Raw genomic sequence first — 13,943 nt, 5'->3', positions numbered from 1 at the left:
GAAGCCGGCTTCTGGTGGGCGGTAACACATCAGCTAACTCTTAAAGCAGACATCATGTCAAGCTATACGCGAGCAGGAAGAAGGTCCTTGGGCACCTAGGCCAGGAGGGGCACAGGCATGAGACAGTGTGCATGTGAGACTCTGTGTGTCCACAAGTTAGGAAGTGATCAGAGATAAAGCTGGAGAAGGAAACGGGCGGGGACACGGAGGTCCTGAGTGTCATGACAGGGAGGTGACACTATCCGAAAGGAGGCGAGCAGGCAGACAGGCATGGTTACACTCTCCCGCTTGACATTGGCTGCCGGGGCACCACTGTCTCACAGAGTCATTTTCCATTTTCTTTTCCTAGGTGAGGAAATCAGGAGTCAAAAAATCAGGTAACCCAGCAGAGCCGTCTCCAGCCCCTTTCACCCAGTTTCCAGCTATTTCCCACTCAGGGTTTGTTGAATCAAGGTGCCGCTGCTGGTCGCTTTACGTGCTTCTGTTGTGTGTTGTCGACGTGCATTTTTTTTTCTTTGTCCTTGAACCGTGCAGAAAGCCAATAATTTCCAGCCTCTTTGTTTGAACCGAATTAAAGATCAATTAAGGAGCAAAGCAATTAAGGGTCAAAGTATATTGCCAGCTACTATTTAGTAGGAAATTATTGTAATCATGAAAAGGATGATTCCATATTCCACGATTACAATATGCCAGTCGTATGAATCATCTCTTTTCTTTCTCATTGAGTTCTTTGGAATTGCAAATGATTATTATCATCATTTGCTGGATGAAGAAACCCAGATGTGACGAGTAGCTGTGCACAGTCAAAAGCTGTAGACGGTTCCAAAGATTGGTAAAGCTTGCTGCTGTGACAAAGGACCCCCAAATCTCAGTGGCCCCCACAGCAGAGCTTTATTTCTTTTTTTTTTTTTTTTTTTTTTTTTTTTTTTTTGTCTTTTTCCTTTTTATCGGTACCAGGGATCGAACTCACGACTGCCTGCTTTACAAGGCAGGCGCTTATGCCGCTGAGCTAAATACCCAGCCCCTAGAGCTTTATTTCTTGTTCATCCCGTAATCTATCCATTGCAGATTGGCTGACTCCCATCCATACTATTTTGATTGTGGGTTCCAGCTGGACAGGGTGACTCCTGTCTAGATGTTGCTGGTCCCTGGTCACACAGGAGACAAGATTTGCACCAGCTGTTAAAGGTTCTGCCGTAAACGACGTCACTTCCACTTGCTTTTCATTGGCTAAAGCCGGTCACATGACCAGTCAGCTCACGAGGGCGAGGATGCGCAGTGCTCCTCCATATCCACAGGTTCTGCAGCCTCATATCTAACCAACCAGCCGCAGACTGATTTTTTTTTTTTTTTTTTTTTTTTTTTTTTTTTTTTTATCAGTACCGGGGATTGAACTCATGACCGCCTGGTTGCAAGGCAGGTTCTTATGCCACTGAGTTAAATCCCCAGCCCTTGAATTTTTTTAAATAACTGGATCTTTATTGAACATGGGTAGTATTTTTTTTCCTTGTCATTATCCTCCAAACATTACAGTATAACGATTTGCATTGCATTAGGGTTTATCGGTAACCTAGAGATAATTTAAAGGCCATAGGATGTTATGTATAGGTTATTAGCAAATTCTGCACCATTTCAGATAGGGGAGTTGAATGCCCACAGATTTTGGTATCCATGGGAAACCCTAGAACCAACCCACAGATATGGAGGGATCACTGTATACTCTTCCCATAGGGAGGGGTAGGTGGATATTTGGTGAATGGTGGCCCAATTGTACCATGGCAGAAATCAGAATTAAGCCTGCCTTTGCAGACTAAGTCCTGACCTCAGGCCCCTCACTTCTGCCGTTACCCTCCCCGCAGTCAGCTGATCCGTGCAAGTTTCTCCTCATCCCATGTGCTGAGAGCATCCATTTCAATCGCGGGCGCTGGGGATGCAGCTCGGTGGCAGAGCCCTTGTCGAGCATGCATGAAGCCCTGGGTTCCATCCCCAGCACTGAAGAAAATTCAGTTACAGATAAGCAGTGCTCATTGCTGGTTTCTGCTGCTCTGCACTGAAGCAACCAGGAGCTTTAGACCAGGAGCTGCCCAGGAGAAAATTGTCAAGGTGAACTGGCAGAGAGTCACAGAATGTGGCAGCTCCCCAAACTCAGAACCCTTTCTTGGTGTGATCTGTAAGGAAGGAATCACATGTGTGCTGAGGACATAGGTTTTCTGCTCATGGCTACCTGCTACTCACAGGCGCAGCACCAAAAGTGCCAGCACAGTGTGCATTCATGGGAAAAGCTTATTGATTGAGCTCTGCATGGCCGTGCAGGGCTGTTAACCTAGCACTCGGGGCAGCTGAAACAGGAGGATCGAAAGTTTAAACCCAGCCGGGGCAACTTAGCAAGCCCCTGACTCAAAATACAAATGGCTAGAAATGTGGCTCAGTGATAGTCTAGGTTACATCCCTAGTGTGGATGGTAAGAAAAAAAGGAAGAGAGGGAGAGAAGAAGGGAGGGAAAGGAGGAGGAAGAGGAGGAAAGGAAAAAGTAAAGGGGGGCTCGGAATGTAGCTTGGTAGAAGAATAGTGAGGAGGTGGAGGAAAGGAAGGAAAAGACGAGATTTAGCTGAGTGCAAAGGCCCTGGGTTCAATCCCCAGTACCATCAAAGGGAGTGCTTATTGATTGAACAGACAGAGCAGGAATTAATTTAATCTCTGCAAAGCAACTGTCTTATGAGGGAGACCTTACTGTTCCATTTTAGAAAAGAGGAGATGAGGGCTCAGGATGATACAGTTTTATGAGCACAGCCACTGTTTCACCCAACGCTCACAAGTATTCTCTCCCTCAAGGCCAGTGATCTCTCAGGCAGGAACCTCTGTTACCTCCTGGTGCACCTGGGACAACAATGAAACTTTACCTTAGGATGAGATAAAGGAGGCGTGGGAAGCACAGAGCACATGGCTGGTGTTAGGAAGCCCTAGCTAAAGAGTAACCATTTCCCTTCATCACCCGCACACCCCCCATCACTCTGCATCCAGTCGTCTAAACTCCAGCTTCGGTTCAGAGTCCCATGTCCGATGGCTGGGGCCCGCCGCTGCCTCTCTTGCTTCTGATCGCCCTAGTGTCTGAGATTAATTTAAGTCTCACATGGAAATGGGGTGTCCTGACTTCAGGCTGTTCTCAGGATGCATGCCCCTGGCCCGGGTTCACTGAATGTGCTCCTTTTCTAGATTTTGTACCATTTCTGTTTTCGGTCTGAATGTGTCTTGCTGTTGCTCCAACCAAACCAAGGTCTCCCATGTAGTTATTTCTCAAGCCAATCTGTGAAGTGATTCATCTGAAGGGAGCTAGTTTCCACGCCCGTAGAGAAGGAGGGGTCCAATGGCAAAGTGGGGGGCCGGGGAAAGGGAGGGAGGCAATCGAATCTGGGATTCTATTTTATAGTCATTCTGGGTCCATTTTCTAAAAGATATTTTCTGTGCTTTTCTTGTTATTATTATTCTTTTTTGTCTTTTTATTATTCAAATTGCAACCTTGTTAGGATGGATCCACCGGGTAAGTGGTGTACCCCATACATCGAGATTCCCCAGCTGGGTTTTGGAATATTTTCAGGTTTTTAAAACCATCAATGTGCCCAGGGCAACTTTGGTAGCTTACTCTATGTGAGTGTTCCAGCCTGCCATCGACCTTGGGGTAGGGGTTGGTGAGATGGGAGGTCTCGGGAGATCCCAGCATGGAAAGACCAACCTCTTGTCTTCCAGAACCGCTGAGGCTTCCCGGAAGAAGAAAGAAAACCGGAGGAAGTGGAAGCGTTATCTCCTGATAGGCCTGGCAACCGTCGGAGGCGGGACAGTGATTGGTAAAGCAAGCTGGGCATGATGGCCTGTGGGCTGGGACCACGCAGAATGAGGGACAGCCGGATTTGGGTGAAGAGATTGCACAGGGGTTGGCTGGGAGGTGGCCCCAGCAGGTGGCAGGTGCCTGATCAATAATAAATACAGCTTTTATCATTAATAGGAGCTTCCATGGAAGCAGTGGGTAGCTGGTGGGAAAAAACTCACCTTCACTTGCCAAGGGCTGCTTTCCCTGCAGGTGTGACTGGGGGTCTCGCAGCCCCCCTGGTGGCCGCCGGAGCTGCGACAGTCATTGGCAGTGCTGGGGCAGCGGCCCTGGGCTCAGCGGCTGGCATAGCTGTCATGACCTCGCTGTTTGGTGCAGCTGGAGCAGGCCTTACAGGTAAAGTTTAAAAGGGATTGGGGGTGGAATGGACCAGCATGGCCCACCCTAAAGGACACACCCAGGTGTTCCCCTGGCTCTGCATTCCCTGAGTCCCGCCATGCCCAGGTTCACGGAGAACCAGGCTGGTAGCTCAGCACAGGCTGAGTTTGGGAAATGTGCTCCCCACACCCCATGTGCCCTGGGCCACTTCCCTACAAAGTGTCCAAGTAAACCAGCTGCCAACACAGTGGGTTCCCAGGCAAGCACCCCAGAGATGCGTGTGCTTCCTCATGGTCAGACTGAGCATGGCTCCCCTTCATTGACCAGCTCATCTGTCTATAGCCCCTGGTCACACAGAAACCCCCTCCTGCTCCCCTGCTGAGGGCCCTGGCTGGTTCAGTCCACTCCCACTAAGGCCATGGGTCACACGCTGAAGGACAGGCATGAAAAAGATGCAGCCAAGTCAGGACAGGGCAGTAGAGAGAGCCTGAACGCAGGTCCCTGTCTGCCCCTCCGCAGCTGTTTACCCGCCTCTGCAGTCGGGTACAGTGATGCCACTTGCTTTAGAGAATCCACAAACAGCACGCGTTGTTGCCAGGGCAGGGCACACGGTCATTGCCCTGCCCCACCCCAGCTCTCATTCTCATTCTCATGTTGGGGCCTCTAGGGTACAAGATGAAGAAGCGGGTCGGGGCCATTGAGGAGTTCACGTTCCTTCCTCTGACGGAGGGCAGGCAGCTGCACATCACCATCGCCATCACTGGATGGCTCGCGTCTGGCAGATACCGTAAGGACCAGAGCGGGAGGCAGTGGGGTGGGCACTGGCGGCGCGGGGCCTTCAGCTGCCAGTCAGGCCTGGCTAGGTCAGAGGTGGGGTTGGGGAGCCCCATTTTGCAAAGGCAGAAACTGGGGCTCAGAGAAGTGACCATCCATATCCATCCACCTACCTACCCACTTACTCATTAATCTATCCATCCATTCATCGACCCAGGTAGCCAGCAAGCAATATTTATAGAATATGCACTCACTCATCCACTTATCCATCCATCCATCCATCCATCCATCCATCCATCCATCCATCCCTCCATCCCTCCATGCATCTACCTATTCACCCAGCCAGCCAGCCAGCCAACAAATTTTTAGAATCTCCACTCACCCATCTACTCATCTACCCACCCCTCCATCCATTGCTGCATGTACCATTCATCCATCCTTCCATCCATCCATTCATCATCTACCCAGCAAACCAAATTCGTAACATATTGTACAGAAAGCCAGGCTCCAGGAATTCAGTGGTGGGCAGTGGATACATGGCTTCTCTCCCATAGAACATGAGAGATACAAGGCAGACCAAGGAATCACAGGGAGCCTCCATGGGGGACACAAAAGGAGAAACAGAGGGTGTTTCTGGGGAAGGCTCCTATAGGAAGTGGTGTTTACACTGAGGGCTGGCTTGAAGTTATCCAGGTAAAAAAGAAGAAAAAAAATTTGTATACAACCAAAAGGGGCAGCACACACAAGGTACAGCATACTAAAGAACCAAAAAGAGCACAGGACAGCCAGAAAGCAGGATTGTGGGCAAAGTCACAGCATGCAGGAGCATGTGAGTTGTGGTTTGAATTTGTCCTCAGAGTAAGTGGAAGGTAGCAAAGGGTTTTAAGTGCATGGATGAGAGATCAGTCTGCTGTGACCATGTGACTTCAAGCAAGTTACTTAACTTCCCCAGCCTCGATAACTTCATTCAAGTGCAACAGATGATTCCTGCCTTCTAGAGTTGCTACCAAGATCACACTAAGCTAGACAACTTGTGGCAGACGCTTGGTTTCTGGCTGGCATTTTCTAAACATCAGTGCCCCTTCCTGCGTGCTCTGGGGGCTCCTAACCAGGGTGGCTGGGGGGACTTACACCCTGGTCCACTCACCGCCTGACCCTTTGCACATGTCCAGCACAAGGCTGAGCAAATAGACATGGCTTAGTAAGAAGGCAGGGCAGGCCAGGGAGCTTCTGGGTTCCCAAGTCTCTGAGGTCCAAGCAGGGGGGGGCCCACAGCTGTTGTAACTGACACAGAAGAAAGCGGGTGAGTAAAGGGTGAAGGTGTCACCATGTTCCAGTCTTAGTGGTGTACGACTGCCAGTCCCCACCCCACGGTCTCATATTAATAAAGCACCTGGATCGTGCCACCTGGAGTCAGGCATTTCACCGGCATAATCGGAACATGATGTCCATCCCTCGTGTCACCCTCACCTCCACCGTCAAGTTGGACACTGTTCTTATCTTGATCTGTCAGACAAGGGAGCAGAAGGGTCAGGCGGCAGGTGCAGGATTCAAACCCAGCTCTTCTGACCCATAGCTGAGGGTTTTTGTAGTCTGTTTTTCTCTTCATCATGATGTAGGAGGGAAGGAATGTGAGCAAAAATCTAAAGGAGTTTGATGTTCTGACCAGCAGGGACACCACATCCCTTGGCTTTATTTTGGCCCCTCTTTGCCAGGTCAAAGGCCAAGGTCACTTTGGGGAAAGGAAACCATTTTTATTGTGTCTCATTCAAGCGTGTAGTACAGGCAGAGGAGTAATTAAATGAAATACAACCAAATAAAGATGGATCAGGAAGGAAAAATCACCCCTTTCTGTCTGCCAAAGCCTCATCAGCCTCATAGACTTGCTTGCACGTGATGGGAATCAGTAACCTTTCCTCGGCTCACTTGCTTATTAATCATGATGTGTATATTAGTGACAGTGGCTTTGTAGCTAAGCACCCACCTGGAGCCCAGGACTAACCCCAGCATTGTGCAGGCTCTGCCTCCTTTGCTTCCAACTTCAAGCCAAAGTGGCAAGCTTTTTTTTTTTTTTTTAACAAGGATCAAACTCTGGACTTCATGGTTGCCAAGCACATGCTTGTGCCGCTGACCCTGCACCCCCACCTTACAGAAGAGAGCACCAAGGCTCAGAAGGGTTCCGGGGTTGTTTACACAGCTACTAAGGAGCCCGGCAAGATGCAGCCCTCTTGTGTCTGCTGGTTCCCCGGCCGTGCTCGTGGCCACTGAGCACGGCACAGCGCAGTCAACACACACTTCAGGGTTCATCTGACACTTTTCACCCAGTCTCCCCACAATCTCCGGAAACATCTGTGAGAATGAGTCCATTCTCACCCCACCTAGACCCTGAGGTTCAGCAGGGCCTCGTGCACCGGTGAGGGTTGAGCACTGCAACACATCGAGGCTGTGCGCCCCCTGCCGGCCGCACCTGCCGCTTTTCTCAAGATGACGGCCCCTTTGTCCTTAGAGACTAGAGACTCCTGAGTTGTTGCAGAGCCAGAGCCTTTGGGAAGGGAGGGAGCACCTATGGGGCCATCTCTGTGTCCTGCAAGTCAGGGCGAGGCCTTGGGCTCAGGAAGGCAGGGATGGGAAGCTGATGTTCAGAACCTGCAGGCTCTGGGGAGCCGGCTTGTGCTTTCCTTCGTTGACGCTGCTTTTCTGGGCATTTACCCTGCACCCATCGCCTGGCTTGGGAGCGTGCTGCTTGTTCCCGCAGGCTGTAGAAGAGGCAAGAGGTGTACATCTGAGACAGGAAACAAAAAACAAATGCAGGATGTGGTGCAAATTTACTGGTGCAGTGCAGGCCCCTTTGATCTGTCAGAGGGGCGAGGAAGGCTTTCCTGGGCAGAGAGGCAGTCAGACAGGAAGTCCAGGCCAAGTGGCTAATGTGAGCCTCGGGGGTTAGTGAAGGTTGGAGGCAGGGAGGAGGTTTGTGTCCTGAAAAGGTCCCCCGGGCCACAGGCAGAAACCAATAAGGGCCGGACTGGGTGTCCCTCTGTGCCCACATCCTGAAGGCAGCGGGCAGCCATGAGAGGAGCAGTGGGACAGGCAAGCTTGGTTATGCTTTTCTGCTTGATGCTGGCTGCTGTGGCACTGTTGTGTCATCTTTCCTCCTACATCATCATTTTTCAGGTCCATTTCCCAGGCAAGGAAACCGAGGCTCAGATCAGCATTTGCCATGCTATAGAACCAGAGCCATGCTCTTGTGTCCATCTGATGTCAGCAGCTTAATACCAGAATTCAGGCTTCATACACAGAATAGTCCACATGCTCCATTCTCACAACTACCCTAGGGGGATGGATTGTAATCACCCCACTTCACACATGAGCCAGGTGAGGCTCCGGGTCATTGTAGATAGTGATGTTCCCAAGGTCACCTTGCTAGCTACTCGTGAGGCAGGAGTAGGGGTTGAGCCATGGGGTAACAGGGTGCTCCCCTCTGCCAGTGCCTCTCGTCTTCTGCACTTGTTTGAGCAGCCCCCCATCACTGCCTGTCTGGTGCAGTGAGGGGGGCATTCGCTACCATAAATGCCACCTACGTGTCTTCTTCCTAGGCACCTTCAGTGCCCCATGGACTGCCCTGGCCCACAGCCGGGAACAGTATTGCCTGGCCTGGGAAGCCAAGTACCTGATGGAGCTCGGCAATGCCCTAGAGACCATCCTCAGTGGCCTTGCCAACATGGTGGCCCAGGAGGCTCTCAAGTACACCGTGCTGTCTGGTAAGCCTTCCTCCCTGCCCCCAGCAGCACAGTGGTACCTCATCCTTGCATGCCCATGGCCCCCAAGAAGCCAGGCACCAAGCGGGAGATGGAGACCATGTCCTCATTCTGTGAGAGGGCTGTGGTCTTTGGGAGAAGAGACAAGTCAGCAGCCAATCACATAGTGTATCTGTTGGCTACTGCTGCATGACAAGCTGCCCCCAAACTCAGTAGCCTAGAACAATAAATTTGTTACAGTGGCTCAGGAGTGGAGAGGCTGGAGCAGGCTAGTCTCAGCAGGGATGATTGTGGATCTATGGGTCAGGTGGTTGTTGAGGGGCAGTAGCTAGCCTTACCTGGGCAGCCAGAGAAACTTGGCTGTGCTGTATATGTCTCCTCCTGGAGTCAGCAGGTGAACCCATCGTAATGGGGAAGTTTGGCAACACTTGGGATACACAGATGTATAGATGCGCATGCTTGCGCTCACCTCCCTAGAAAGACCCCCCTTCATCACTCATGTTCCACCTCTCTAGGCATCGTGGCCGCCCTGACCTGGCCCGCCTCGCTCCTCAGTGTTGCCAACGTCATCGACAACCCCTGGGGTGTGTGTCTCCATCGGTCAGCGGAGGTTGGCAAGCACCTGGCCCACATCCTGCTCTCAAGGCAGCAGGTACTGGGCATGGCTGTGGGGGAGGCTGGGAGGTGAAGCGAGGGCCTGACTCCTGCAAGCACAGAAGTCCTACCAGCAGGGCCACTTAGAAGGAGTCTGGGGACTTTCCTGCGGTAGGTGTTTGTCTCTGCCCGCCAGGGGAAGCCATGCAGAACGCCTAGGATGCACCAGTGAGAATTACAGACCACACATCTCTAGGTGGTAATCAGAGGAAGCCTAAACACAGGGCCATCTGCAGCTTGGCCAAGGCTGGCAGGACTTGGAAAAAAATGAAAATGACTTCAACGAAAGAGTTTGGCATGGTGTACACCTGTAATCCCATCTTCTCAGAAGGCTGAGACAGAAGGATTGTAAGTTCAAGGCCGGCCTGGTCAGCTTGGTAAAACCTATTTCAAAGTAAAAATTAAGGCTTGGCATGTGGCATATGCCTGTAATCCCAGCACTCAGGAGGCTGAGGCAAAAGGATTGCCTTGAGCTCAAAGCCAGGCTGGGCTACCAAGTGAGTTCAAGCCAGCTTGGACTATACAGCAAGACCCTGTCTCCAAAAGAAAAAAAAAAAAGATTAAAAAGGCTATGGGTGGGGCTCAGTGATAGAGCCCTAAACTAACAGCACAGACCCTGGGTTCAATCACCCACACCAAAAAAAAAAAAAAAGTTTAGCAATAGCTGAGTGCATTGGGCAAGGTTTTAATGAAAGCGTCTGATTCAATCAGCAGTGAAGCCAGCACGGCATAGGACACCACATAGATACCTCTGATGGCTTCCCACACTCAGGGGCCAGGTGTTTCTTCCTAGACATGTGAAGCAGTCATCTTCAGTGGTCTAGAGATTCGGAAAATGGCTAGGAAGAGAAATCTTCATCATATTTTAAAAGTCTGAATCTGGTAAAGGGAGAGTTACAAAGTAAATAAAAACTATCTCCTTCAAAATAAGTTTGGTGCATACCTAGAATCCCAGCACTCTGGGAGGCTGAGGCAGGAGGATTGCAAGTTCAAGCTCAGTCTGGGTAACATAGTGATGTAGCAAGACCCCGTCTCAAAATGAAAAAAACTAATTAAAAGGGGCTGGGGATGTAGCTCGGTGCAAAAGCCCTGAGTTCAGTATGCCGTGGTGAATAAATAATAAATAAGTAAGCCTGAGTAAATGGAGGTGAACATGTGAGAGGTGGTAACAGAGTTGGCTGTGTTGTTGGGATTGCTTTGGGCTGAAAGTGAGAAAAACCCATATAACAGTGACTTCAACAAGGTAGCAGTTTAGTTTTCCTAGAAAAATGGTTTTTAATCTCCTGGTCCAGGATGGCAGCAGCTCAGTTCCAGGCAGCAGGAGAAAGGAAGAGCCAAAGGAGCAAGCAAAGGCCCAGAGCGTGTCTGTCCCTTGGCCAGAGCCCAGTCACCAAAGCACATCTTCCATAGAAGGTTTCATTTGCAGGTTCCGAGGGTGGACATCCTGGCAGACGCCGTTATTCTGCCCTCCACGGGGCCCCGACTCCTTCATCTGGTGGCCTTTCATCCTGTACATTTGGTTCCCTCCATGGGAGATATGGCCTTTATTCTGAGTGGCAGTCAAGCCAGCTGAAATTCAATTACCATGCACAAAAGGCTCTGCAGACATCCAGAGGCAGCTGGCAGTTTCTCCTGCTGTGGGTGAATCCGCCAAGGAACTGATAACTGCTTCGAAGTCCTGCATAGGGAGCTTTGCAAAAAAAAAAAGGAGAAGGAGGAGAGGGAGAGAGAGATGAAGAGGAAGAAGTTCTTTGGTGGGTTTGGCTGTAAGGAAATACCAGAGCGGCACTGGCTGGAGAAGGTGGAACTTATTCTCCCCCAGTAACAGCCTCGATGTGAGCATCCAAGGCAAGGTGATGAATTCATTTCCTATTGGAGCAACCCACCGAGAATGCTGGTATTGTTACAGAAAAACCAGTATCAAACCGGATGGAAGACTCTGCACTGAGGAATCTAGAAGACATTATACCAGCGGGGTTGTGGGACCAAGTCCAAATCACCAGCACTGAGGCTGTTTGGGGTTTAGTTTAAATACAGTGTACAAGCAGGAAGCACAAGGCATCACATGATTGGTTGCGTGGATTGAATTAAGTCATATATTGAGAATTGTTTATCATAACATAGGGACATCCTGGAGATGAGGGAAGGGAGTTCAAGTGGAGCAAACAGAGTTAAAAAGTATCTTAGCCTGGGTTACTTTGCCCCAGCCAATGTTCTTGAAGCCAGTTAGAAGCAATACATTTTCTTAATTAAGGGAAACATAAGCTGAGAATTGTCCAACTGGCCCAGTGCATTATCAGAAGAAAAGCAGCTGGACCCAGACAGTCAAGGCTGACTGAATTCAGCAGGGTGTTTACATGGCAAAGCAGTAGGAGCATGGGCAGAGGCCACTATTTGATTTTAACTGCTATAACATGTCTGTACGTTTGTTATTCTGTAACCGTACCTTTACTAATCATATCATTGTGCCCCAGTGCTGTTATCTCACAGCTCTGAAGGACAGCGGTCCAAAATGTACCCTCAGGGCTGTTTGCCTAGTGGATGCCCCAGGAGCATCCATTCCCCAGCTTCCCGAGGCCTCCTTCATCCTTTGCCTGGTAGCCCCCTCCCGCATCTTCAAAGCCAGCAGCATGAGCAGCATCTTCAGCTCTGTCCCTCTGCTTCCCTGGCCTCCCTGCCTTCTGTCCAACTCACTTCTTCTGCATCCCTCTTATGAGGACGCCTGTGATCGCAGCGGGTCCATCAAGGCAATCCAGGATCATCTTGCCATCGCAAGATCCTTGAAGTTGATCTTATCTGTAAAGCACATCTTCCATAGAAGGTTTCATTTGCAGGTTCCGAGGGTGGACATCCTGGCAGAGGCCATTATTCTGCCCCCCACAGGACCCCGACTCCTTCATCTGGTGGCCTTTCATCCTGTACATTTGGTTCTTTCCATGGTTTGCACACGCTCCCCAGACTTTCAGAAGAAGGGAAGTGGAATTGAAGTGGAATTGAAGGGAAGTGGAATAGAAGTCACAGCTGCCTCTTGTCTTCAGTCCCTTCGTGAGGTCTCGGTCCTCTGCCATCCCTAGGTACAAAGGCAAAAACTGTCCTTGTCTGGGTCGTGGAGTGCCCAGGGAAGCTTAGTAGTTCTAACACCCAAGGATGGAGGGAAGAAAGGATATCTGGACATGATTGGCAGTTTTTGCCACAAGGTTCTGCAGGGTGGAGGACTTTCTGTTATGTAGTAACTGGAGCAGAGGAGATGGATTGCAGAGGGAATGACGGAAAAACAAGAAAGGGAGGAGACCGGTACCCCAGAGTACCCTCCAAGAGCTCACCGGCACCCGCCTCTCCTTCCATATGGAACTGGCATCCAGGGAGCGCAGACAGCTTTCTTTTTCTTTAGAGCCGTCTGCTGATAACCCTCCTTTTCTACAGATCGACGATTCCTTTTAATCTCTGCCTCACTACCTTATCATTTAGAGCCAATATTTGATGTCCCACCTTCCTCTCTAGAAACAGAACAGCCGCACCCCCATCACTCCTTGCATTTTAACCCATCACACACGAGGGTACCTTCTGTCTAATCTCCCCACCCCCAGAGGGGTCCCACGTCACTGCAGTCATCTGCCGCAGGCAGGGGAGTCCAAGGGAAGGAGCCCTTGTAATTGACTGTTCCCGTCTCCAGGGAAGAAGGGGCTGTGGCTGATAATGATTGGAGATGAAAGGGAATTAACCCAGCCCGAGGCTGCCTGGTGGCCTCGGAGGAAGCAGATCGGAATGGCACGTGCACTTCTGCATAAATGAGAGTCCTGGCTGCTGATGAAAACCTCAGAGCTGGGGACCAGAGTGGCACATGCGTGATCTGGCCCACGCACGAGCTGGCACTGAAGGATGTACCAGGCTGATGGCGTGAGGGAACTGACTATGTCCCCTCCAGACACCTGTGTCTTTCCCCCCCTCCCACCAGGGCCAGCGACCTGTCACCTTGGTTGGCTTCAGCCTGGGAGCCAGAGTCATCTACTTCTGTCTGCAAGAGATGGCCCAGGAGAAAGGTGAGTCTGTCTCCTTGTCACAGGTACTGAATCTGGCTGGGGTCATGAGCTTTGCAGAGTGTATTATTCATGCTTAGAAATAATAATGAAAGGGCTGGGGATTTAGCTCAGTGGCATAAGCTTCTGCCTGGCAAGTGTGAGGTTGTGAGTTCAATCCCCGGTACCAAAAAAAGAAAAGAAATAATAGTTAAAAGTTACTAGTTTTAATATGAGGGGGAAAAACAGGTAAGCCATTTGGAAAATCATTTGACTTTTGCTATGCAAAAATCAGAGTTGATGAATGGCAGTCTTTTAGTAATGGCAGGGGCCCTTTCATTCTGATGTATGCTTTCAAATGGGAGGAAAGGAAGCAAGAAATCCAAAACCAAGGGGTCAGTAGGACCGTGTTTCCTCTGAAGGCTCTGGACCAGGCTCTTTCCTCGTCACCTAAGCTTCTTCTAGTGGCCGCCAGGGGTCCTTGGAGCTCCTCTGTTTCTTGGCTTGTAAATACTTGCAGTGTCTGCCTCCACCTTCCCATGG

The 13,943-nt window shown here is 50.4% G+C and overlaps 1 protein-coding gene across 5 annotated transcripts in view; it reads left to right on the top strand.

Annotated features, from left to right (window-relative positions):
• The window catches only part of Tmco4 (transmembrane and coiled-coil domains 4), a 79,149-nt gene that overhangs the window by 30,331 nt on the left and 34,875 nt on the right, over positions 1–13,943 (top strand). For all 5 annotated transcript variants that reach the window (XM_003471363.5, XM_013154020.3, XM_013154021.3 and 2 more), the window contains exons 7-12: positions 3,745–3,842; positions 4,076–4,219; positions 4,869–4,988; positions 8,569–8,733; positions 9,246–9,382; positions 13,340–13,424. In XM_003471363.5, coding sequence (XP_003471411.1) covers positions 3,745–3,842; positions 4,076–4,219; positions 4,869–4,988; positions 8,569–8,733; positions 9,246–9,382; positions 13,340–13,424 — 749 coding nt within the window. The remainder of the gene's footprint in view (positions 1–3,744; positions 3,843–4,075; positions 4,220–4,868; positions 4,989–8,568; positions 8,734–9,245; positions 9,383–13,339; positions 13,425–13,943) is intronic.

This window comes from Cavia porcellus, unplaced genomic scaffold (genome assembly GCF_034190915.1).
Source record: "Cavia porcellus strain 051 isolate PalLab524CR breed Dunkin Hartley unplaced genomic scaffold, mCavPor4.1 scaffold_25, whole genome shotgun sequence".
Classification (NCBI taxonomy): Eukaryota; Metazoa; Chordata; class Mammalia; order Rodentia; family Caviidae; genus Cavia; species Cavia porcellus.
The sequence above is the reverse complement of the archived record's forward strand: the minus strand, read 5'-3'. Positions and strand labels throughout refer to the sequence as shown.